Source organism: Alligator sinensis, unplaced genomic scaffold, assembly GCF_000455745.1.
Source record: "Alligator sinensis unplaced genomic scaffold, ASM45574v1 scaffold697_1, whole genome shotgun sequence".
NCBI classification, from domain to species: Eukaryota; Metazoa; Chordata; order Crocodylia; family Alligatoridae; genus Alligator; species Alligator sinensis.
In genome coordinates, this window is record NW_005842426.1 from 465538 (window position 1) to 491273 (window position 25736).

At 48.7% G+C, this 25736-nt stretch overlaps 1 protein-coding gene across 1 annotated transcript in view; it reads left to right on the forward strand.

Annotated features, from left to right (window-relative positions):
• FGF12 (fibroblast growth factor 12) overlaps positions 1–25736 on the forward strand; it is a 120041-nt gene that overhangs the window by 84001 nt on the left and 10304 nt on the right. Inside the window, 2 exon segments of the mRNA XM_025211724.1 lie at positions 25632–25733; positions 25735–25736. The exon segment at positions 25735–25736 is cut by the window's right edge and continues 116 nt beyond it. Of these exon segments, the coding sequence (XP_025067509.1) occupies positions 25632–25733; positions 25735–25736 (104 nt within the window).

Sequence of the window (25736 nt, forward strand, 5' to 3'; positions counted from 1 at the left end):
TGATCTCTAGTATCCAGCAGGTTGATGAAGAGGAGTTCATAGGCTCGTCTCTGGGATGTGTTGTGTAAGTTTCCCTTGAGGATCAGGACTGAGAGATTGGAGAGAGAGTGGCCCTCCTGTGAGAAACGTGCCCCCACCGGTAATTGGGTGTTTCTGTCTTTGATGGATTTCCAGTGTGCGTTCATTCTGGTGCGCAGTTGTTGTCTGGTCTCTCCTACATATCTTCCATCAGGGCATTTGGTGCATTGGAAGAGGTATACTACATTCCTGGAGGTGCAGCTGTAAGATCCTGGGATGCTGATGGCTCTGTTGTGGGGTGTAGTAATAGTGGAGGTGGTGGAGATGTGGGGGCAGGTTTTGCATTTCTTGTCATGGCATGGTCTGGATCCTTTTGGTGTGTTCTGGGGTTGAGGAAGTTTGCTTCTGGTGATGAGGTTGGCGAGGTTCGGTGCTTGTCTGAAGGCTAGGATGGGTGGCTCTGGGAAGATCTTTTTAAGAATAGGGTCTTTTTCTAATATGGGTTGCAATTTTTTGAGGATTTTCCATACAGGTTCAAGGGAGGAGTGATACGTCATAACCAGCGGTGTGCGATTTGTGGGTGTTTTTCTTCTGTACTGCAGCAGTTCTTCACGTGGTATCCAGGTGGCTCTTTCAAACGTGCGATCTATCTCTCTGGAGGAGTGTCCTTGCTGGGTGAAAGCCTTTTTAAGATTGGTGAGGTGGCAATCCCGGGTGTTCTCTTCAGTACAGATGCGGTGGTATCTGAGGGCTTGGCTGTATACCACAGCTTTTTTGGTGTGTTTAGGGTGATTGCTGGTTCTGTGCAGATATGTATGTTGGTCTGTGGGTTTCTTGTATACTGTGGTCTGTATTTTACCCTTCTGGATACTGATCCTTGTGTCTAAAAAGGGGATGTTGGTGTTGGAGTATTCTAAAGAAAGTCGGATGGAGGGATGGTGACTGTTGAATTTCTGGTGGAACTCAAGTAGAGATTCCAGGTTCTCACTCCAAATGATGAAGATGTCATCGATATATCGTAAGTACAGCAAGGGTTTGATGGTGCAGTTCTTGAGGAAGTCTTCTTCCAGGTGGCTCATAAAAAGGTTGGCATACTGTGGGGCCATTTTAGTGCCCATAGCTGTTCCCATCATCTGGAGGAAGTGTTGATTATTAAAAGTGAAATTGTTGTGTGTGAGGATGAAGTGTATAAGCTCAGTGATATCTTTGGGTCTGTATTCTGGGTTGTAATCTTGTTCCTGTAGATATGTAAGGCAGGCATGGATGCCATCCTGGTGTGGGATGTTGGTGTATAGGCTGGTAACGTCCATGGTGGCTAGGAGTGTGTTGCTGGGAAGGTGGTCTATGTTTTTAAGTTTCCGTAGCAAGTCTGTGGTGTCTTGGACAAAACTTGCTCTGTGGGTGACAAGCGGTTTTAGGATGGATTCAACAAAACCTGATATTTCCTCAGTTAGGGTCCCATGGTTGGATATGATAGGTCTGCCAGGGTTCCCTTGTTTGTGGATTTTAGGGAGCATGTAAAAAGTCCCTGGGTTAGGTAGCGGGGGGATCAAGGTCTGTAGTTTTTCTTGTAATCTTGGTGGAAATGATTTGATGGTATTGTTGAGTTTTTTGGTGAAAAGGGGAGTAGGATCTTCTTGTAGTTCTTTGTAGTAGGTGGTGTCAGAGAGCTGTCTGTTGGCTTCCTTTATGTAATCCTCACGGTTTAGGATGACTATGGCTCCTCCTTTATCTGCTGGTTTTATTACTATTTGGTGGTTAGATCTTAGAGATTCTATGGCCTTTTTCTCTGGTAGAGAGAGGTGGTGGTGGTGGCGCGTGTTGCTGATTTGCAGGTTTGGGCAATAGGTTTTAAGAAAGTTGTAGACAAATTGGTGAGAGTGCAAAGGAGAGCAGCAAGACCGAGGGGAGACTTCGAGAGCAGGAGCTATGAAGAGCACTGGAAGGAGCTGGGTTTATTCTTTCTGGGAAAGAAAAGACAGAGAGGGGCATGATAGTGGTTTTCAAACAGTAAGTATTGTGAGGAAGTGAGCAGTAACCGATGATCCTTCATGCCTGCACCCCATAGCACTGGATGTAAGCAGTTTAATTTGCAACAAGGGGGCTTTCAGTTAACAGTGAGGGAACATTTTCTAACACTAGCAAGGCTGCGGCATCACCATCCTGGAGGGTTATTAAGAACAGGTGAGGCACACACCTGTCAGGGATGATCTAGGGATATGTGATCCTGTCTCGGAGCCAGGGGACGGTCCCTTGAGGTCCCTCAGCCAAACATATCCTAGTGCCTATTACATCCCGTTGTTTCCAAGTTCAGATGCTATTTGGAGGAGGGAGAGTACTTTTTTGCAAAAGTTATTTAAGGGACATATTCTCTCCTTATCTCTAGCCAGGTGACTATTATCATCCATTTGTATGCCTCATGCACCAATTTTTCAGCCTTTTTAGACTCCAACCCCCACCTTAGCACATGCCAGCTTTGCTTTCGTGCATTTTTTAATGACAAAAATACAGCGGAGCTGTTCTGTTGCAGAGTGCTCATGGAGATCCCAACAGGTCCCAAAACATCGGTGACTCTCTAGATTCCTATTTGAAAACTCTGGGTTTATCTTGTGAATCGTGTATAGGTGTTTGCACACTGGATGGTGTTAATACGAAGCAGCTCCCTGTGGCACCCTTAAAAGGCTCTCGTGGTTGAGAATCACTGGCCTAGTGGAAATGTGTCTGCTTATGCATCCCTTGGCTGTAGCGATAGGACCTGGGGACTTGCTGACCTGCTGGCAGGAGTGGGAAAAATAAATCCTGTTGTGGGCAGGAAAAACTTCATCTTGCAGGAATTTATAGAGGAAAAAAACCCTTTAATTTCATTTTTTTTTCTATTAGCGTGAGCAGGACTCTTATAGCTGGGCTCAGAATCTATCCCCAGTGCAAAAGTAAGTGGGATTTCGGTTGCTGTGAGCAGGGCAGTGACCACCGATGGGAGCAAGAAAGACTTGCAATGTATATTATTGCAAAGGGCTTTGCCTTCTATGTGTTACCCTCTTAAATACCCCTCTTAATTACAACAGCCTCATTCCCCTACTATCTTGCAGTACGTATGTGGTGGTAGGTATAATAACCCAATCCCCAACTGAATCTCCATTTCTTTCTCAGAGAAATAGATTTCTCCTTGGAAGACTTCAGTCATTGCAAGAGCTGGGTCCTCACCTCGGGGCCCAGCAGTCTGTCCCTAAGGAGGAAGCTTTCTTGGTTTTCAGATGGGCACGGGAGTTGCAGAGTAGTCAGTGGATGCGTCTACACGAGACGCTTACTGTGCATTAGCCTAATAACACCGTGCATTCATGCGTCACCCCACAAACTGTGCTAATAGCCTACTGAGCAGTGTAACTAGGCTAATGCACAGTAAGCGTCACTTCATAACCGTGCACCGGTGCTACTGCGCAGTAAGTCTAGGTACTGTGCATTTAGTGAGTCCTTTATTAAGGAAGTACTAAACTAAATGCACAGTATCTAAGGCGCATTAATGAACGTGTAGATGCACTCATTGAGAAGGGAAGGAAAGCTTCACGTGCTCAGCACCTCTGCAGGTATCGCTACTTTTTTGTAATCCCCCAGTTGCTGGCAACAGTTCAACTATTATTTTGTGGTCGTGCCTTGGTTTTAAGGTTAGACCTCAGCTTGGCAAAGAGACGTTTGTTTTTCAGAGATCCACACAACTCAGGCCCAGATTCATGTCCTGTAATGATGAATCCATGTGTATATATATAACTCGTGCTAGGAGAGGGCTAGTCTTTGACCTGCTAGTAACCAGAGCGCGTGGAGAGGTTTATGAGTCTGCTACTGCCTCCATAGTAAAAGCAGATTTGCAAAGGGATGTAGACACCTCAGGAGGGAGACGGGAACCTTGTAGGATTTACAAAATGTTCCAGTTAGCTGCTTAGCTCCCATTAGCTTTCCATGGGAGTTAGGTGCCTTACCTTGGTAGGAGCTTTTGTACATCCCATCAATCACCTAGCTGCGTCTTTCGCAGCCTAGCGACTTTTGCATAGTTTTGTTCCAGATGCTACTACGGAACAGCCCAGCGAGGGAAGGGAAAATATTATGTAAAAAATCATGAATATTCATGCAGGTGCTAAGAAGTGACATTTCCACTCCATCATTAGCATTTTGCTTTTTGTCAGCAAACCTGAATTGATTTTTGGCTCAGCTTTCCCCTTTGAGGCAAATCCACGGTAATAAAGTTGTACTTTTGCAGCTTACTAAATGTGCGAGTGCATTCAGAGAGGCGGGGGCTGTTTCAAGACAGTCGTGAGACCTCACCGAACAAGTGTCATTTGGCAGGAAGACTTTTCGAATCGCCACCGGGCTTTATCTTCATGGTACCCACAAACATCAGGCCTCTGATGTGTTAAGCAGTGTACGTATGTGGAATAGAGTTGTGAAAATTTCTATCGTCTCTCTGCACACCAGCTCGCAGCGCGTTGTGTGTGTGACGGTCCTGGCATCCCACTTGGGATCGGGATGTCATTGCTCTGGGCACTGTTCAGGCATACCATGGTTGCATCCAATGCACCAAGTATTGTGACACCATCAGACTAACTGTCTATTAATGGCTGTTGAACACAAAGGTCGGAGATGTTTCCTCCGACCAGATGCATTGAATAGGGGATAGACCACTCTAGAGATGTCCAGTTCAATGGTCTCCTTCTGTAGCGTCTGCCCTTGCTGCCGTTGGAGACACAATACTGGGCTAGATGGACCGTAGGTCTGACCCAGTCTTACATTAACTCTATGTAGGCAGCCCCCAGTACGGTCCCTGTGTTTGGCCACGGGAGTGTGTGCATTTGTGTAGTAGATGGGAACACGCAGCGACCTCCGACGATGCAAGGAGGAGAAGGCTGTTCCTCCATGCACAAGCTCCCTCTTGCCCAGCCTCTGGAGAAAAGAGAACCCCATGTGCTTCGGAGAGGGTGCAGAGGTTTGGGCTCTGCTGGGTGAATGCAGGAAGCCTGGACAAAGCCAGATCTCCTAAAAGAGGATGAATGTGAGCTCTCTTCCAGAGGCAGTCGATCCAGCCATGCAGGGGTGGGACCCTGGACACACCTTGTCTCTACCTGTGTGCATCATCTCATCAATTCATGGAAAATGAGGGTGGGAAGGGACCTCCAGAGGTCACATCTAGCCCAACCCCCTGCTCCAAGTAGGACCAGCCCCAACTACATCATCCCAGCCAAGCTGGGCCTTAAAAATCCTTCAAGGATGGAGATCCCAGCACCTCTTTGGGTACCTGTTTCAATGTTTCACCACCCTCTCTCACCCCTGCAGATCTGGGTGATATGGTGCACTCATGCTGGGTGAAGGAAGGGCAGAACAGGGCATGATCCATCCTTGTGGCCTCCATGCATGCAAGGGGACAGCCAAGAGGCAGCCTGAAGCTGTCGTCTAGGAGCGATCGCTCTGCCCTGATTTCCAGCTTATTTGTCTCCGTTTCACTGCAAACACCATTACTGGGAAGAGACCTTGGATGAATAAGCATCCAGTAGTACCTCTCACGTCCTTTCGCTGCTCAGCAGTCGCAGGCCCTTTCCGCTCTGATTAGAGCTTGAGTGTTATACTTTGTGTTTTCAGAAACTCCCAATTTAGATTAATCAAGTGCACAGACTCACTGGGGCTGGCAGGGGACACTCAGAGAATCAGCCGGGAACCGGGGCCGCTATCTCGAGCTTTCATCTCATTTCACTCTTATTGCTTTTGCTCAGCGACTCTTGATTTGAAAAATATTGGCTAAGCCGAAACAGGCTTGTCACCTGTCCAAATAGCCAATCTCCGATATTCTGACTCTCTCAAGGATTTGCACTAGGCGTGACTGAAAGATTTATCAATAATATATCAAAATACAGAGGAGGATGCTATCAGACAGTTGTCAAGGTCAGGGAAGACTGGGGAAGTTTTGCACGTTGTGGGTGGATGTTCTTCTCCGATGGCACGGCAGTGTGACTTGAATGCCTCCCATGTCTACTTAAACCTCACAGAGGGCACGTCTATGTGTGCATTAATGCACTGTAGGTACTGTGCAGAATTAGTCTATTGTGCGTGTAGCATCCTGTGTCGATGCACCCAGGGGCTAGCGGGGAGATCCCACTGTGGCCACAGTCTGTATTGCCCCAGCAAACCTTTCTAAATAGGACAGTGCCTGCTGGCAACCCCGCACTGAGGCTGGAGGTGGGTCTTCGGTCGTGTTAACAGACAACACGTCTTGTCGTCCAGACCTGCGGAGCTCGACATGGAGAACGTCAGGGGTCTTTTCAGCCACGGCACCTTCATTTAGGGGCCAGTTACTGTCAGAGACAGGCCTTTTGGTTGTATGACGATGGGGAGCCTAATGGGAAGCCTTCCTCGATGGCTGGAGGGAGGCCACTAAATGTAAATTGGGTTTGCAGGACAGATCGTGAGAACAGGAGCGCAGGTTACAGGTCAAAAATTAGGGAGGCAATGGAGGATGCAAAGCAAGAGGACTTAGACCAGTGCCCGATGCTCCTTGCATGCATCAAGAGAGCAGTGGAGGCTGCCCAGTGAAACTCTGCCTGGAGATGTGCATGGGCAAGGGCAAGGAAGACAGCCCCATAGTCACCCAAGTTCATAGATTCATAGACTGTAGAGTTGGAAGGGACCATAGTGGATCATCGTGTCCGACCCCCTGACGCTGGCAGGAAAGAGGACCGAGGTCAGATGACCCCAGCCAGTGCCTCCTTCCTGGTCTGGTCAATGGACGGCTTGGCCAGGGCTTGGCCAGGGCCAGAGGGAGGTTGGCCAGAGGGTCCCAGGCGTAGGGAAAAGTGCCAGAGCTACAATAAGAGGCTCTTGAAGAGCGAGAATAGAGATGGGATCCAGGCCGAGGAGGTTGACTCAGTCTGGTGTCTTCTCGGTTGTCTGGGAGTCACCAGGCCCCATTGTCCTCTTCCTTATGGCTGTGCAGAATGGAGGAGGGACCCTGGCATCAGAGCTCCTGCGATAAAAATGACAGGCTATGGGGTTGATATGGCACCAGGCTGGGCTGTTGCAGGCTGTGGCATGTCTGTTTGCATAGGGATGCCACTTGTGCAGTGAGCCTGTGTCCCAGTAAGTCCTGCTTCTGCACTGGTGCAAGCACCTCCTTCCCACTGGGAGCTAGTCCCTGGGGGCATGGGGCCAGCATGGCGCTGCCCTGTGCCTCCAGGATGCATCCCAGGAGCCGCAGGCTTGGAGATGAAGTCCTCCTACATCCACCTGACTGGCCCAGACACCGGAGCTTCGTTCACCTGACAGGCATGGGAATTTTGTCCATATTTTAATCCACGTTGAATACACAGCAAGTTCCTGAGCTTCTTCTGCAAGCTGGGCCCTTTCTCAGCTCACCCCCAGCAAACGCCCTGCTCGCTCTTTGTAGAAGCTACTCGCTGTCTGTTCCTCGTACCCAGGAAGTTCCTCTCCCATCTGGGATGAATCCGATATCTTTTTCCCTATTCTGGATGAGGCAGACTTTGCCTTTGCTATTGCAGTGCATCCTGAGTTCAGGCCCGTGCGGGTCCCACTGGGCCTGGACAAGGGAGAATTTGTGTAATTAGCTGCCTAACACCTTCCTCCACACAGGGATGTGCCTGGGACCCAAGAGGACGTCTTGGGGAGCCAGCCCCTTCGGAGTCAAACCAAGGGGGGTTGCATTTTGGTCGCAGTCCTCACCCCGTTTCAGGTTGGGCTATTCCCAGGGGCTTGCTGCATGAGAGCGGGGAGTGATTTCTCATTACAGGAGAAGCTCTCCCTACTCCTGGTTGTGTGCTGAGGCTGTGGATGAGCACGTGCTTTTCCATGCACAGAGGTTGTCTTTGCTATAAGGATGGTGCAAAGTGGGGTGCTGAGCTTACCTTGCTGATGGCTTTCAAGCAGTTGGCAAGGGAGTCCTGCTCCCCAGGTCTTTCCCTGAGTGCCGGCAGCGCAGCGGTAGTGCGGGCATTTGCCCAATGCCAGGGTGATTCCTAATTAGTCAGCTTCCAGTCTGGATTTCAGAGCACAGGCCACCGGGCACCAGAGCCAGTGGGTTTCCAATAAGGACAGGCTGTGGGCATTGGTCTGGGCTGCCAAAAGCTCTCCTTTAGCAGCCAGGGCTATAAAATCACCAGGCTGGGCTTCCTGGCAGACCCCAGCAGTTACTTTATCCGCTGTTGGAGGACGGGAGAGCATGTCAGCAAGCCAGCGTAGACCGAGAAGGTCCATCTGCACGTTTGTGGCTGCGGTCTGCCCTTCGGCACGGGGAGATTTCCAGCTGAGCAGCAAAGGAGACCAAAGGTTGAAGGTGACCTTGACCTTGCTCTTCACTCCCTCTATTGTGACTGCAGACTTGATGCACTGGAGAACACGTCTCCTTTTCCTCTCAACCCTGATGCCCTTATCTCATATTAAATTCTGCATCTGTCCATCCCACAAAGAGGGAGAAAGAAGAAGGTTATTTTTTTTCTGGTCAGTTAAAGCAGCGATCAATGATGTTTCATTCTGAAGGGTTTTTATAGCTGCGTGCCATGATCTCTGTCTAACATGCTCATGGGGGCAGCTGGATTTCCCTGCAGAAAGGGATCGCCAGCTGTTTGGCCAGGGCGGAGGGAGGGAGACGGTGGCCGTGGCACTGCCTGTGCCATCTGACCATCGGATGAAAGGTAATGTGGGCATAGTTTGAGCAGTGCAGGACACACTGACGTCTGGCACCTTGCACGCGAGTAAACAGCATGAAGCTGTGCTGAGACTCCCCTTGCTTACCAGCAGCCCAAAGAGGGTCATTGCCTGGTCTGATTAGCCCCGGATTTCCATCCTTCCCGCCCTGTTCCCCAAAATGCATGGGTCTTTTCCTTGCAAAATACAGCTGGTGCACTTATACACGAATGCACCTGCATCTTCTCTCCACCCTTTGTGCCCTCCGCTGTCAGCTAGTTGGGATTTACATTCTTGGGGAAGCAGAGAGGATTTCCTTTCCCCTCACGCAATGCTGTTAACAGGGGTCTGTTCCTTCTTTGCCCTAGTTCATGGCCTTCTCTTACAGCGCTGCTTTGCTTTTACACATTTTAACAAAAATAACGTCTATTATAGCAATAACATTGCATACATTTGATTACATCAATCACTACTACCAGCACCTTATGATGAAGTTATAATACGGTTTGTTTGTATTATTTGATGTGTGGTTCTTCCCTATCCACGCGTTTCGCTTGATTGTTTCTAGTTCAGTTAATTGACGGATGGCTTCCTTTACTTTGCTGACCAAGCTAGTCGTCACACCTGCGAAGGCTCATGCTACGGTTACTCAGACATGGGCTTTTCGGGGGCTTCCTGCAGCTTTGGCCTGGGCCTCTTGAAAATGAGCATGCCTGACAACGACATTTAACATTGCCTTACACGTGGGAGGTGTTTAGCAACAGGCTGTGACATTGCAGAGCTGCGGAGGGCACAAAATAAGAAGGAGCCAATATACTGATTCATAGAAAAATCAGGTTGAGAGGGAGCTTAGGAGGTCACATCTAGTCCAACCCCCTGCTCCAAGCAGGACCAGCCCCAACTCCATCATCCCAGCCACAGTTTTGTCTTCAAAACCTCCAAGGATGGAGACTCCACCACCTCCCTGGGTAACCTGTCCCAGTGCTTTACTACCCTCCTAGTGAGAAATGTGTCCTGTTATCTAACCTCAACGTCCCGTGTTATCTTATTGTTGTCTTTTGCTTGCATGTTGTGGTAGCCCCCACAGCCAAGTCAGCCCAGGGTCCCGTTGGATTAAATAAGCCGAATGCAAGGAGATGCATTGCAATGTGAAAGGCCTGGAGGCAGCTTGCCTGCATACCCTCCTGCCTTCAGCTCTTCCTTCTCCACTGTCTTCTTCGGTGCAAAATGACCGATGTGTCTCCCCAGAGAAGGGGCCGTGTCTCACGCCAGCCCCATGTATGGGTCAGGCTGCGAGCTGCCGCCAGCTCTGACTTGGCTTTTGCTGATGAGGAGGCTCGTGCATTGAAATGCGGCAGTAGGGATGACAGAGTTTCTTTGCCTACAGGGACAGCAGCCTACTGCTCGGAGCACGTGGCATTCAGAGACTTGCCACATTGAATAAGTTGGAGGCATATCAGGCTGGAGGCTAAACATTGCAGGCTCTCCCGGACATGCTACCACATAGGCCACATACATAAAAAGCAATTTATCCTTGCAAAGGGAGATGTTGCTGCTGCTGCTGCTGCTGCTGGAGATAGGGAAATCACGTCTGTGTTTTCTGCGCTTGTCATCATTGCTGAACAACCTCATCCCATCTCCCAGAGCAGAGGATGCAGCTGCTGGAGCTGGGAAGAGGGGAAGCGGCCATGCTAGCATCGTGCAGCTGTGCTCACTGAGCAATGGGGCAATATTTGCTCACGGTGAAAGGTGCACAGGTGCCCTAGATGCTGGATCATTCTGCATCTGTGCATAATTAACCTAATCTCCTGCCGTTGTAGGGCTGAGGCTTTGCCAGTGCCCTTGTCCCACCTGTGTTTTACCTCTGGCCCAGGAGATGTGTTTCTGGTGGGTCCTGGGGATAAACAGATGCTTACAAAGGCAGGAGACTGCCTTGGTGAGCTGGGAGGCCTCTGTTCCTATACTGTGGTGTGGTTATTAGGGGTAAATGCTCACAGATGAAGGATGTTCTGTGATTAAAGCGGTGGCCTGGGATGGAGACCCATCGCTGGCTCTGCCACCAACTTCCCATGTGACCTTGTGCAAGTCACCTAAACTCTGGACACCTGCATTCCCCCTCTTTGAAATGGGGGTGGCAACACTTTGGTCCCCCACAGGAACTGGGAACGCTCCCACCCTGTGGCACCAGGTGCCCTAGTGTTACGCAAAGAGACAGATCGCCGGTAGCACTTAAGGGCCAGACCTGCTCCCATTTGAAACCAGTGAGAGACGCTGGCACAAGGGCAGTGAGATGCAGCCAAGCAGGGTGCTGGGCAAAAGCGTGCATTTGGCAATTCATTTTCTCTCCTACTTATGGCACCACCATTTTTTAAGCATACATCAGCGCTGGCTTGCAAGGGCAGGCTCTGCAGTTGTCAGCGATGAGGCCAGGGAGCTGGGATTATTAAGGCCCATCGAGGAAGCTCCATAGATATGGTTTTCCTGCAGCACCGCTGCACCCAGATCCTTCCCCCTCTCCCCAGACAGCTCCTGTTTGCTGCTGGGAGCTCCCCAGCCCTGAGACACATGGAGTGTAAGCACCTGGCCCCTGATACCTCCCAAAGCAGCCCCATCTCCCCAAGTGACCTCCTGACCATCCCACCACAGGTCCATTGATGCCGCATGCCTCCCCCTGATCTTTCGAAGCTGCCATGTTTCCAATAACTGCATTGAAACACCTGATGCTTCTTGCAAAAGTACATCCCCAGCATTGCTCGAAGGGTATTGACAGGTGCATCATTCCTGGCAATTGAGACGCGGCTGGTGCGGCCTTTTGCAGTGATTATTGATGCCTTCAAGAGCTTGGCCCAAGTGACCAAGAGCATGGACACAGTTCATTAGTCAGCTGCGTAGCTGTCTAATTACGTCCTGCCAGAATGTCATGTGTGGACAGAGATAATTACGTGGTGCGAGGTCCGCAGCAGGGTGGAGGGAGGAGCTGAGAGCGATTCCTGCAGAGCTGTTTGGCTGGTCTCCTTCGCTGCTCAGGTTGTTCTTCCTGGTCAGTCTCATTACTCTGGCCTCAGGGAGAGGAGAAGGAGCACTGATGTTTGGGGGGGAAAGGAAGGGCTTCTTCCCTTGTAATGGAAGGGCATCCTTAACTTATATAGCCCTTGTGACCTCATTTACCTGGTCCAATGGAGGTCAGCACCTGTTGGCTGTCAGCCAACCAATTTGAAATACATCACTAGTTGCCAGGCAGACTCTAGCGCACCAGGAAGGAAGCCCCTCACCCAGGTATGTGATGTCAGTCACATAGGCAGAGGAAGCAGGTTTCCCCTCTCCCTCAGGAATGTATCCAGCTCAGGTTACCCAAAGAGATGCGGTACAGGTGTGTGTCCCCTGCTGGGCCCATCTTTATCAAATGGTCACAGAGCAGAGTTTTTAGGGAGAGACAAAGGTGGCTTTCTGCCACACCATATACACATACATACACATATGTATACATACACCATATATGTGTATATAAATGCATTTATGTTATGCGTGTGTATATGCATATATGTGTGTATACACCAAATCTTGCATAGTTCAGAAAATACCCAGTGCAAAAGTAGCAGCTATAAAGTTTGCAATATCAGTTCCACTAAACCGGTACTGTGATCATATGTGTGTATATTTTAAATGCAAATAGTCTCATCGTGTAGTTAAAAGGTAGCAGTGTTCATGTCAGGTTTATTCAGAGCCAGAATTGACAAGGTATAAAAGCATTCATTTGACATAGCTAAGCCCCAGCTCTACAGCCCCTTGTACTTATTAAGTGGAGACATCACTGAGAGGGGAGAATACAAAGCTAATTGCACTGTATAATGAAAAGAAGTGCTCTGTAAATTCAAGGGGCTCTAGATCTGTTTTCTACCTCGAGTTATGTTCGATGACAGGGGACATTCCCCTGCTTTCCAGGGTGGCAAAAGAGGAAACATGCATCTCCTGGGCCTCCAGGCTCTTTGAAAACTGAGTCCGTGGTGACCTCTCAGTGCAATACGCTACACCTATACGCTGCAACAGCCTGTGCGTTGGACCATTCCAGTGGCTTGGGTTGCACTAGTGGCTTCCTGATGCCCAGCGTGAATAAATCACCCTTGAATGAACATTAGTGCATATCCTGCCGATTTTAAATATCGGTTCCTATCATATTAAAACTTACAGGCAGCTCAGCCCTCAGAGCATTTTCTTTCTGCAGAGATACCGTATCCATGCAAATGTTATCTGTGAGCTCTGAAGAGCTAAGGAATTGCTTTTGAAAATGGGTAGCGCTGAGATTATCATGAATCCATAAAATCCAATTTGGCTAGCAGCTTCTTCCCTTGTAATGGAAGGGAAAACATCAGTTTTAATTAAAAACTCAGAAATTTAGCCTGCCTGGCTCAGACCTCATTTTTGAGCCTGGTCCTTCTCTCTGCTGCATTGAGCAAGCGTGGATCAAAATTTAGCACCACAACCCCTAGTAATCAAGAGGTATTCAAAGGCGGCCTCCGCTCTGAGACATTATGCTTAATTAGGATGGACGGTTGTGTCCAGGAGCAAACAACGCCTGTCCTTGCTGGTATCTGTGTCTCGTGGACTGATGCAGGAAAAGGGATCGACCCCCAGCTCGTTTTTCCGCAGCGTATCAGATTGCAAACAAGCAGGCTTGATAACTAGCTGTTGAGTGGTGTTAGATGAGGCCACTTCTTGCAGGTGCTGTCGGCACAAGTCACGATGGTGAATGCCTGGGGCTGCTTGTTTCCAAATTCAGCGGGAAGGCGGCGCTCTTCAGGTGGCAGGTGATCAGAGCGTGTTGCCTCGCGTGCCTGTTCATAGGAGTCAACCTCCTTTTAACTATTGTGTAAAGCAAGGGGAACTCCAGTGTAAACCCTTCCTGATGCAAGACATGGCCCTTGAGGACATACAAGCAGTCCTGAGGCCTGACTAATATATCCAGAATACAGAAAATAAGAATTCGGCAGCATTGAAGCCAGCAGGCTCGACACACAGCACGTGCAAAGGACCGTAGCCGTGCATTGTCTTAGGGTCATACAATTGATTGGCTCCAACACCTACATTTTAAGACGCTCACTATTTCAGATACACCCTGTATCACCCTTTCATGACTACCGGTTCCAGTTTGCAAACCAGCCCACCTAGCTCTGCATGAAGTAACCCTCAAGCACACCCAGGATCTGATTGTACTGCCAGGATCTACCATATGGCATGTGCTGTGGTAGGTGGATCCAAATGCGGGGGAATCACTGCTTGGCTTCAGATTCTTTTGTGTGATGTGTTTTGGGTCATATAATTTGAAGACACCTCCTCACAGCTTGTTGAGTGTTAGCAAAGGCAGTCAAAAGTTACCCTGCTTCGCTGTGCACCGTGCCAAATAGAGCCAGTGCATTATATTGCAATACCTCCAGAGTTACTGTATTGTCTTAGATTAGAAATTGCAGTCATTAGTTGGCTGTGAGCAGGTTTAGATGACAAAACTAATGGGAATTTTCCAGCAAGGTGTGTAGTCGAGTGAAAAATCCCTCAAGTGCTACTACTGCAGAATCCTTTATGATGCACCCAGCAGCCTCCATCTGTCTGATTCCTGGGAAGCGGAGCCCTAGCTGGCATGGGTCACTTGGCTTCATGCACTAGAGCTGTCTAATATGCACTGCAGGAAGAGGAAGGTTTATGCAAAAGGCCAGGGTGCTACCGCACGCTGTCCACAGGTGCTTCTTCAGGCTGGAAGTGTAAAGTTGCAGGGAAAACCCAAGGCAGTTTTGTGGACTTAGAGGCTCTGTTTGAGGTCAGAAGGATTCTGGCTTGAGCTGCAGCTTCATCTTTGGGGGTTGGGTGGGTTTTTACCAGCTCTTGCAAGCCAAGCAGGGTTAGGCCTGGTTGGCTTTGGATAGGAGACCTGCATAGAAGAATTAGCTGTCAGCTAAGGGGTGGTTGGGTTGCTGTAGCAGCTCAAGTGGAAAAGGCATCTCCTATTGCAGGAAAACACCCTCTCCTTGCTGAACAGGCCTATAATTTTGTGGGGGAGGTGGGAGGATCGATTGATCACACTAAGCTTTTCCCTTCCTGCAGCAAACAGTGCAAAGGGTCGGCGGGTTGGGCACAGTATGAAACCCAGAGAAGTTCAGTTGAAACTGCCCCAGATCATCTTGCCCCATAGGCAAGGGACCTATACCTGGTCTGGAGCAGAACCAGATTAACACAGCTACCTATGTCAGTCTGAAGTCAAGTAGAAGGCAGGATATCTATCTATCTATCTATCTATCTATCTATCTATCTATCTATCTATCTATCTATCTATCTATCAATAGACAGACAGACAGAAACACACACACAGATATATAAAATATCTACTTCAATTACTTTATAAGGTGCAAATCTACCCTGCTTTCTGCAGTACCAGCTCTCCAGGATGCCAGCCTGGAGCCTGTCCCACAAACACCACCCTTCACTTGACACTTTTCTCTTTGGCCCAAGTGCAAAGCAAAGCTGTGTTTTAGGTCAGAAAACACTACCAGCCTTTCTTCCCCCTGCCTTCAAAGGGTGCAGCACTGGTGCAGAGAAGTACATCAAAGCAAAAGGGGGAAACCCCCCCCCAACCAAAACAATGCGTCCCCAGTTGTCAGCCTTTGTAATAATTCTTTTTGGGTCTAAGACCTTGTCCATCCAACCCAAGCCTACCCTGGCCTTGCCTGTCACCTTTGACCGAAAGCATGTGGTTAATTGGTCAGCGGTGGCCAGCGTGCCAGTAAGTTGTCAAAACATTAATAATCTAGTACCGTGCATTTCAGGATGAAAGTCTGAGCAGCAGAGAAATTGGATTTCCAGCCCTGGCCATGACAGCTCTGAAATTGGTTTAAGGCAAGAGGAGATCTTTGTGGTGTTAGGGAAGATAGGGCCCGTGTCAGTGGCAGTGTCTTTCCACTAAACCCTACTGCTGGATTTCAGGAGTCGAAGCAGAGGGGCTGTCTCGGGACATCAGAAGCTGACAGGTGTAATAGGCCCCGTGAGCCCCTTGGCCGGTGCTGCTATCTTCTCTCCGTGCGACGCGTTGCTTCAAAAGTGAAACTCCACCGAAAACTCCCCCCACGATGGCTCTGCTTGACCGTCTCTTCAGCGGTGGGGACAAAAAGGCATATGCTGCTTCTTGCCAGGCAGGGATGTTGCCTCTTGCAGTATTTCTGGGGCTGTTGTAATTTTAGGGGGGAGAGGTGCTGCGGCCGGTGAGCTCTGCTTGTGCAAGGGGCAGGGGCTGAAATCTCTTCTAGGGGCAGGAAAGCATCAGCCCCGAGTGAAACGGCACGAACCGGGTGAGGTTGAGGGGGGCCGAAGGCTGTGGTGATGCTAGCAGAGCCTGGGCCCGGTGGGGTGCTCCCGCCAAGTCCACTGGGAGGGTTCAAGATCTTTTTGGGGGGCATAGCATGTGGGGGACCTTATTCTGATTCTGTCTCATACAGCCTGCTTTCTGTTGCCAATGTGCAGTCACTGTTAATAGTAAAGGAGAAAACAGCGCTGGCTGAGACAGGGACCAAGCTGACTTCCAAGTTCTGCCACAGCCTCCTTGTGCAACCTTTGGCAAGTCACTTAATGGTGCTGTGCCCCTGAGTATAAACTAGGGGAAATAACCCTTCTGCTCTCCTACCTTGCAGTCCTCTCATTGCTTCAGATGTTACATTTTCCAGGGCAGGGACAGTTTCGTCGGGTGAGTATAGACAGGGCTCTGCGTGCCAGCCGGCCGGGATCTGGATTAGAGTCTCCAGGTGCCACCGTCATTGAAATAACAATATGTAAATGCCAGTTCAGAAAGTCTGTGAACGATGCTGAGGATGATCATAGCCTATATTGCAGCAGTGCCCAAAGGCTGTACTTTGTTCAGTGTCCGCCGTAGACACCAAATAGACGTATGCAGGGAGAGATGGAGCCCAAAGAGGTTAAATAATCTGGATTTCACTGTGGGGGTTCCTCCATTATCATCCTTTCCGGGGTATTATTTTTGGTTGGGGCAAGATAAAAAGGAAAGTATCATTTCTCCTGACCTGGGCACCCAAGTTTTTCCTCTCGTACAACTCATCACTGTGTTGTCTGCTCCCTTCATGTCTCCTGACGGATGGGTTTGAGGGGAGATGCATTTCAGCTTAGTCCTTTGGTGCTGGTGCAGGTTACAGCATCGCTCCCCTTTCCAGACACTTGATCAGATATCCAGGATGCAGAGGAGACAATCAGTGAGCACGGGTCCTCAGATAAGGAGCTGGAAAATAGAAACAGGCTTGGGATCTGCCTGATGCTGACGGTAGCGTGAAGGGGGGGCCTGGCGTTGCACTGCTGAAATATCCATTCCCAGAGAGGCGGCTGCCTTTGATAGACACATTTCGTTTAGAGGGGATTTGGTAATGAGCACAACCCCAGAGCTCAGCTTCTCCAAGCCTTCAGACCCAAAGCTGGCTCTGAGCCTTTCACAAGTAGGAGGGAAAGCAAGGGACTAAGTGTTTCATGTGCCACCTCTCTGCGTCCACGTGGGTCTGTGGATTGCCTTCATGCATAAAGCTACTCGGTGGTTAATCTTCAACTCCCACCTGCCTGGGCCTGTTCCCATACAGCCGTCTTCAGCTTTCGGAGTAGTCCTGAGTTGAACCCTGCAGCCATCGTGTCAGCTTTTTGTTTCAATGAGGGCTCCATTAGGGTCAAGACTGTGACCCCCCCAGTCCAGGGCTGATCAAACCCATTTGAGGGTCTTTCACTTCCCTGAAGCACTTAAAGAAATGCATGTGTCCTCAGCAGGAGTAGCATTGGCCAGGTTAAAAGTTAGGAGTAAAATGCATTGGTGAGATGCTCTGGAATCAAGGGGTTAGACCGTGACTACTCTCCGGGGAGGTCTATGCTGCAGTTGGGGTAGGGGGCTTGCATACCTGGAGCAATGGGGCTGTGCAAACACACATCCCGGGGACTCTGGTTGCTAAGCCAGGCTGAATTCTGCGCTGCCCTCCAGCCCCTGGGCCTTGTTTGCCCAAGTTGCGACCATCCCTGTGACGGCTGTTGCAGATAAACCTCATCTCCGTATGACTCCTTCAGCACAAGTGTAGTCGGTGAAGCCCACGGGGTTACTCGCATGGCATAATTCTTAGTGGGACTCTCCTAGTTCTCTTCTGTGGGGTTATTCACGTGACTAGAGACCTCTCCTGTGAGCCAGCATAGGCAGGATCAAGCTCGAAATGATAAGGTTTTGCAATGGTCCTGAACCTTCATCCTATTTAGATGAGTCGAGACAGACGAAGAGAGATGTTACACACTGCACTGGGACCATACTAAGAGCACTTCAAACGCACGCATCCACATGTTACAGCTCGTTAAGTTATACTAAGCACCCTCTGAGCGCCTCAAAGTTACACCACTTCAGGTGAGGGGTAACTGGGTCTTGCTACCTGATTCAGTCTGCTCCACGAAGATAAAACAATCATTTGCGGTCTTCCAGCATCCCAAGATGCACTGCTCCCAGCGCCCTCCCCTCCCAAGTGTCCTGGCTCCTAGCCCCGCCCCTGCTCACCAGCCCTCTAGTGGCAAATCAGAGCGGTGCAGGCAAGACACGGTATTAACCCTTAACACGCAGCTGCTCAGCACATTTTAACTTCACCAACACCTAACATCCCACACATTTAGTGTGGTCTAGGCATAATGTGTATTTTCACCCTTCAGGCACACACCCCTGGGTAAAAAATACCAGTTTTGTCTGCCAGTGTAGATCCCACTGAGATCAGGAGCAGACAGACATGCTGCTCTCCCAGGGTAACTCCCACAAAAAGTGACTTTTATAGCACCCTGCAACTTAGATGGTGGGAGACCGGACTTGTCTTCTTTCAGCAAATGGCCGCAGACAGACAAAACATAAATCAGTTTAACTTATACCGGTAGCGTGCTACTCCTTATTCTTTCAGGGGTAATTCCCCACGTGGCAAACTCACCCTGGTTTAGGGATTTGCACTCTGTCTGCCGATTCTTGGCATTAGGGAAAATGTAGCATCTTTCCATGCCATTAGGCACCAAAATATCTTTGAAGACCTCTGCCCATGTCTCTATTTATCTACACGTTGCTAATAATCCATGTCAGTGTTATCTGCTTGCTGTTGTTGGTATCCAGGCTTTCCCGTTTCAGCCAAATCTGCTCATAGTGAAGTCAGTGGGACTCTTGGCGCGGTCAAAATATTTGGGGTCTCTTCTCAAAACCCATCCTTCTTGGGCAGAGGAGTGCTTGCATCGACCCAGCCTGTCTGCTCCAGTCACTTCTAGAGCTCCCTCCAGAAAGTGAGCAAGACGCAGCTCCTGGTCTGTGCAGAAGAAGACTTGTTCACTCGGTGTTATTTAAAATGAATACAGTTTAAATGCTCTAGTAAATTCTGAATATTTAATTGACATGTATACAATTGCTGGACAGCTAGGTTCTCAGGGATTGGAAATCACGCCTAGACCCCAAGCCACAACACAGCTTGGAGGACTTACACCAAAGGCCAAGCTGTGCATTGTGGGTAAATAGAGGCCTAAAAGTGCCACAAACCAAGTCAAACCATGATGCAGGAAAGACATTATTTAGCAGTTTCAAGTCCCATAATTAATCTACCTTCATATACAGTGTCACTAATTACTTGCAGAATGGGCTCATTCTCTTCCTACCGCTACTTCCAGGGACTCGTTATACTCAGCCAGACTTTTCTCCTATGGATGAGGAGAGAACTTGGAAAAGGATAGATGCCTTCTTCCAAGCTGGTGCTTTTAAACTTCTTGGGGAAGGGAAGAGTTGGCCTTGACATCAAGAGATTCAATCCTGAGCAAGTAGCTAGTTTTGGATCCAGGGGCCAATGAAGTCAAGGGAAAGGTAGTGACTTTGCCTTGGGGAACTTGCTGTAGTTCCCATTTTCCCCGCCCGGCTGGCCCCGCTCATTCACAGCACGCCATTGTCCTTTCTCAATGAGCTGCGTCCCAGCTGAGCGGCACTGGAAGCGTTTGCAAGACAGGCAGCCGTTCCAAGAAATAGCAGCTAATCCCTCGGAGACCGCAAGTCTCCCAGACAGACTCCTGCTCGGTTTCCCTGGAGCGCGTGCGTCTATCGGAGGAGTGCAGTGCCCTCCGTCGGCCTCATCTCATCTCCCACTCATGTCTGGCTGGTCATTTCGGTGGGTGTTTTTCAAAGGGGCTAGAATAACATAAGCATGACTTGCATTTCCTGCACGCAGCAGGGCCGGGTGGAGCCTCATGTGCATACACGTGATATTGGGGCATCGAACGGGGCAGAGCAGGGCACCTGATACCCTCCTCTAAAGTCCAACTTTCCCAGACCCAAGGAAGGACATTTCATAGCCAGGAACTTGTCTAATATCTCTCCCAGTGTTCGAGTTAGTCCAAAAAAGGGGTTGCCAAACAAGCCCGGCTTCTCCCATGTTCCCTGGACTATCGTGGACGCAACACCACTGCAACCCTAGTCCAGAATAGTAACCGTCAGTCGTATTGAGCTGTATTTTCTGGATAACTGAGTATTTTTAAGAGTGCAAAACTGTGTATTTGTCCAGTGGGACAACATGCACTGCATTAGCATTCAATTTTGTCCAGGTTCATGGCAACATGTGAGCACAAGCAAAATCCAGATTCATTTTTACAAAGCAAATCAAATTGATTGTTCCTGTTGGGACCATGACACAAAACTTTGCCCTCCGGGGACATAGATTGAAATCCAACCCTAGTAGGAAAGTCACTGGCAAAGTTAATAAAAAAAAAAAAAAAAAACCCCCCTTTTTTAATAGGCAAGGCTTCAGATGTATTTATTTTTGTAATTCTCACAATGTTTTTTTTCCACAATGGAAAAAAATGTATGTAAAAATAATCAAAGCTTTCAGTAAAATTTAAGAATATTTTCAGTGGTTGTTTTCAGATAGAAAAAATCCCAACCCCATGATTTTTTAATATTTTCTGTGTCCATTTTTTTGTTAGAAAGCTGAACAATTCTTGACCAAAATTCAAAAGCACGTATCGTGTCAAAAAGACTTTTTTTCATAAAAAATGACAGGGTGCTTTTCTTTTTCTTCTCCAGCTTTTCTCCTTTCCTTTTTTCTTTCTCCAAGCCACTCACTCCAGACATGTTCCTGGGAGGGGGCCAGGGGACTTCCTGCAGGGACTAAATACACAGATTTAAAAAAGCCCTTTGTGGGAAGGGGCCAAAAGCTGACATCCCTTACTCATCCGTGCGTTGAATTTCATCATGTTATTTTCATCTGGACAGAGTGGACATTAGTCTCTGGCCAGTATTGCATGCCTAATTCGCAGAGGTCACGATAACAGGGCAGGGGCAGTCGAGATCCATGGAGACAAACCTACCTGTTACTCCAAGAGGACAGAGGTCAGGATAGAGCCACTATGGGGACAGGGCCCTGGGAATACAGCACTAAAGCTGCCGTCTCCTATCTGCCTCATAGAAGGCATGTCTACACATGCATTTATGCCAGCTTAAAGTTACTGCACAATAAGTGGGAATAGGCCAGCATCTACACATGCAGGCATTAAAGTGCAGTAACGCTGCATGTGGACTGACTTGGGACTAACTTTAGTGTTACTCCATAGTAACGCGTCTACATGTGCATTACTGCACAGTAAGTAATCAGGTGTAAATCTGATACCTGCATGGTGCACGTATCAAATTTACACCCAAGTCAGCACAAAGTGCCATATTTACTGCACAGTACAGGCGCACACGTGTAGTTGTGCACCTGTACTGCGCAGTAATTTCGGTTCCTGTGCAGTAAATGCATCCATGTAGACACACACAGAGAGAAAGCTCTGATCTCTGGAGTTGCCCATGTCCCCATTGCTGGGTTCTCCTTAAAACCAGCTGCAAATCTCAGATTTTCCATCTCTGGCTAATAGCCCGCTGCACTTCTGAGAACTATCTTAAATTACAAGATCTTTCCATCAGTGCACAGCGTTGGCTGTAAGAACTATCTTATTAGTGTGAAACCATTTAAGTACGCCTTCAGTTATTCCCTTTCTTTGCCACTCTTCTTAGGCTGAGATAAGCGAAACAACAGTTCCTTACTTGATTTAATGTAATTAATTTTGACAGTAAAGCTGGTAGATGATCTGCTGTTATTATCCTAATATCCTTCTCCTACTTTGTAGCACTCCAAGAGTATTAGTGAAGTTAGCAGCCAAAAGTAACACACATCATGGACTGTCCCCAGAATTAAGATGAAATAACCAGCCTCTGTCAACTTGGATAGATGAGCGGAGTAGACAGCTTCAATCCCCTCTTATCAGCATCCACAAAGACATCAACAAATGGCACATCCTGCAACTTAGTACACTAATCTAGATGCGCTTTGCAAATGTTCAAGGGTGGCCACCAACAAGAAGAAACCAAAGAACAAGTAAACGTTCGAACACTTACAGATTGACCAAAATGAATCCCATGGGACAGGCCAGGCACCCACAGACAGCCCCTAGGAAAGTGGCTTGAGTCCCATGTGTAAATCCCTGATATAATGACACGTAACGATGCTTTCTAACGTGGCTGGCCACTCTGCCCTACCTTCTTCTGGAGAAGACATTCAGTGGGTAGAACAGAGTCTAGCCTTGTCTTTCCAAGAAAGAAGTTTTTGATACAGGAGGAGTTGCTCCAGATTTCCGTTGCTGTTCAAAACCTGGCCCCAAATGCAATAAATGGAAAGGGAAGCGTAGAGAACAGAGCCTGTTCCCATCCGCTCTGCCCTTTACGTCAGGTCTGCTCGCTCTGCTTCCCAAGGCACATGCAAATGGTTCTTGCACGGGCAGAGGCAGCACCGCAGCAGGAAGAGGAGCTGCGGTCTGATTTGCATTATTCACGTCAGCAAAGGGGTCGGCTAAACCCGTGTTGCTGGTGGCAAGGTGTGAAGCACTAAAGTCACAGCCGAGCCTTCAAACTCCACCATTCGTGGGCAGGGGCTGGCAGTGGCAGAGGAACGACTCAACGTAAAGGGGAACCTTTCTCATTTCTTAAGAAAGCAGTGGGGGAGAAGAAGTGTGGACCCCAGGATGCGATTGCAGCAGGGTCACACTACAGCCTACCACCTTGCTGTTAGTATGACATATCCGTTTTTATGGGGAAACCATTTATTTTATCGGTGTGCACCTGGGACGAGTCACTCTGCTCAGTACATCATAGGCTCTTTGAGGCAGGGACGGTCTCTGGTGTGGTTTGCAATTGTACAATGTCTGGCATAATGCCCTGCAGCTGGCATTGCAATATTATTATTATTATCACTATAATTGTTGTTATTACTGTTATGATTGTTATTATCATTATCATTATGATTACTGTTATCATTTGTAACAATGAGCAAGAACTAATAACTAATATAACTGCAATGATTAAGTATCATTATTAGCAGTTATGAATAGTGATTATTAAATTATTAACTTGATTATTTTTAATGATTAATCAAAATATTAATAATAGGCAATTCTGACTGTGTTCCTGTCATGCCTTTTTCTGACTCCAGCATCCTCTGTGCACAGAGATGGTCTACACTTCACAGAATATTTTCATTGATTTCCCTCTCCTCCCCCTTATATTCAGCCTTTCTCAGGTTTTGTGCCTTGACCTCCTCATCATACCCCATTTTTAACAACAATAATAATAATAATAATAATGACAACGATGATGATGATGATTCATAGATGTGAGGGGCTGGAAGGGACCTCACGAGATCCTTGGGTCCAGCCCCCCTGCACTTGGGCAGGAAAGATCGCTGGGGATGATGATGGTAATAATAATAATAATGACAGTGATGATAATAATAATACCTAACTGCAAAGTAGCTGTCTGATTTCTGGCATTACCAAAAGTGCTAATATGTCTCTCTGCCCCATACGAGTTGTGTATTCGAAGCCAAGACAAAGCCTGTGGAGGGCCCACCCCGGAGCTGAATACAGAGAATGGCTTTGGGGTGATATTTGGGAGCACAAGTCACTGGCACATTACTTCCTACTGTTTCCCCAAGTGCTATGAGAAGCCTCCCAGATCCCATCTAGCCTGTCACCCCCTAAAGTATTCGTCTTTAAAGACAAGCACGAGGTCCCGTCATCACACACGGCAGAGGGACCCGGTGGGTCAGAAGCATTTTTAATCCGCGCGCTGCTAACGACGGATGCAGACTTGGTTACGTGCCACGAGGCGGTGCACGTTCTGCGGCTCTTTCTCTCCTGTGGCTTCAAGCCTGACTGCCTGTGCAGGTCTGTTGCACATCAGATATATTGTCATGCTAGCAACACTTTATATAACACAAAAAAGAAGCCCTCGGGAATGCACCCTGCAGCTGGGACTATGGCTGAATGTGCAAAATGCTGCCTTTAAAAAGAGGTCTGCAACAAGGATGTTGTATGACCCTGACGGCTTCACTTTGAAGTTGGCAGTGGCTTTCCCAGGGAAATGGAGCTCAGAATTGCAGCCCCAATGATATGATATGAATGCAATGCTGCAGTATGTACCGGAGAGCTCCTCCGCGGTCATTAGCAGCAGGATTTACCGGACAAGAGTGTCCATCCGATTGGATAGGGTCTGGGAAGCCGAGCATCGTCCTTCTATTTCCAATGTCGTTGCTCAGCTCCTCGAATGATGCCCCATCTAGAACAACCCCCCTGCCCAGGTCACTAGAGCTCTTGGCAGCTGGAAGTGCAGGTAGAGGCATTTGCCAATGAAAAGCTATTCAAGAAATAACAATTCAGGGGAACTAAACCTTTACCTAGGAGGTACCAGTTGTAACAAAATGTTCGCTGAGCAGTTTCCTTGAGTCCAGGAGAGGCTTTCTAGTTAAAAAGAGAGATGGAGAGGATAGGGTGATGGCTGTGGCTCTGCCTGCCCCCACACAGGGGCTAGAACTGGATGCCCTCTGGGCATCTAGCCTGCTAGGCTATGGGTGGTGTTGGGTTGTATTGGTTTTTCTCACTCCCCCTTTCACAGTGGGGCAGGTGTATCCAGCCTGAAGTCTTTGCTAGATGCCGTTGCCACCCCTGTGTAGGGAGAAGGTAAAGGATGAGGGCAATGCAGTTTGCACCATCTTGGCTTGGAAGGCTTCCCCTCTCTGTCCCAGGCAACTGTTTGGACAGCAAATCTGACCGTGTTCCTGTTACGCCCTTTCCACTGCTTGGCCAGGCCTGAGTCCAGCAGCCCCTGTCCAGGGAGACTTGATTTCCCCCCCTTCCTTACTGAGCCTCTCTCATGCTTTGTGCCTTCACCCCCTCCTGCCCCAGTTTTGATTAAGAAAATACAAACGTGCTCCTGAGAGCCACCTCTCAGCATCCGTCCACCTCCTCTCTCCAGAGCTGCCTTTTGCCAAGAGGCGCGTTCGGCAGCTGTTTCCAGGTGTCCGTCTCAGGTGCCGGCAGCTGCACGTTTGCAGCCGTGTCGTGGGGATCCGCACCCCGCTGCCTGGACGGCAGAGCCAAAACCCTGCCACCGCCGTCTCTCAAGCATGCTGTAGATGCTACACGAACCTGCAGCTGGCTCCCAGACATCCAGACACCCCCTTCCTGCACGCACACTGGCTCCTTGCACAGCCAGGGGGTTCCTAACCCACCTGGGCTTATGGACTGTGTTGTGTCCACACCCCCAAAGCATTGCACACGCTTTCCCCGAGCATGTCTATCGCAGGCTGCTTTGCAAACAACAGCCCTCCGGTATCAACAGACATGGGGGACTTCTGCTTTATTGGACCGTTTTCTACATCTGCACTTTATTGCTGGGGTCTGAGATAGCTGCCATTTATAGTGCTCTATTGCTAAGCTGACTGTAATTGGGGAACATTGATTAGCTCTCAGTGATGCCTGGCTTAAGTGATTAGTGATTAATTCCTTCCATTGCTTTTTGGTTTTTTCCCTTTTCCCTTCTCTCTCTCCCTCTGCAGGATATTTTCACGCCGGAATGCAAATTCAAGGAATCCGTCTTTGAAAACTACTACGTTATTTATTCTTCCACACTGTACCGGCAGCAGGGATCTGGACGGGCGCGG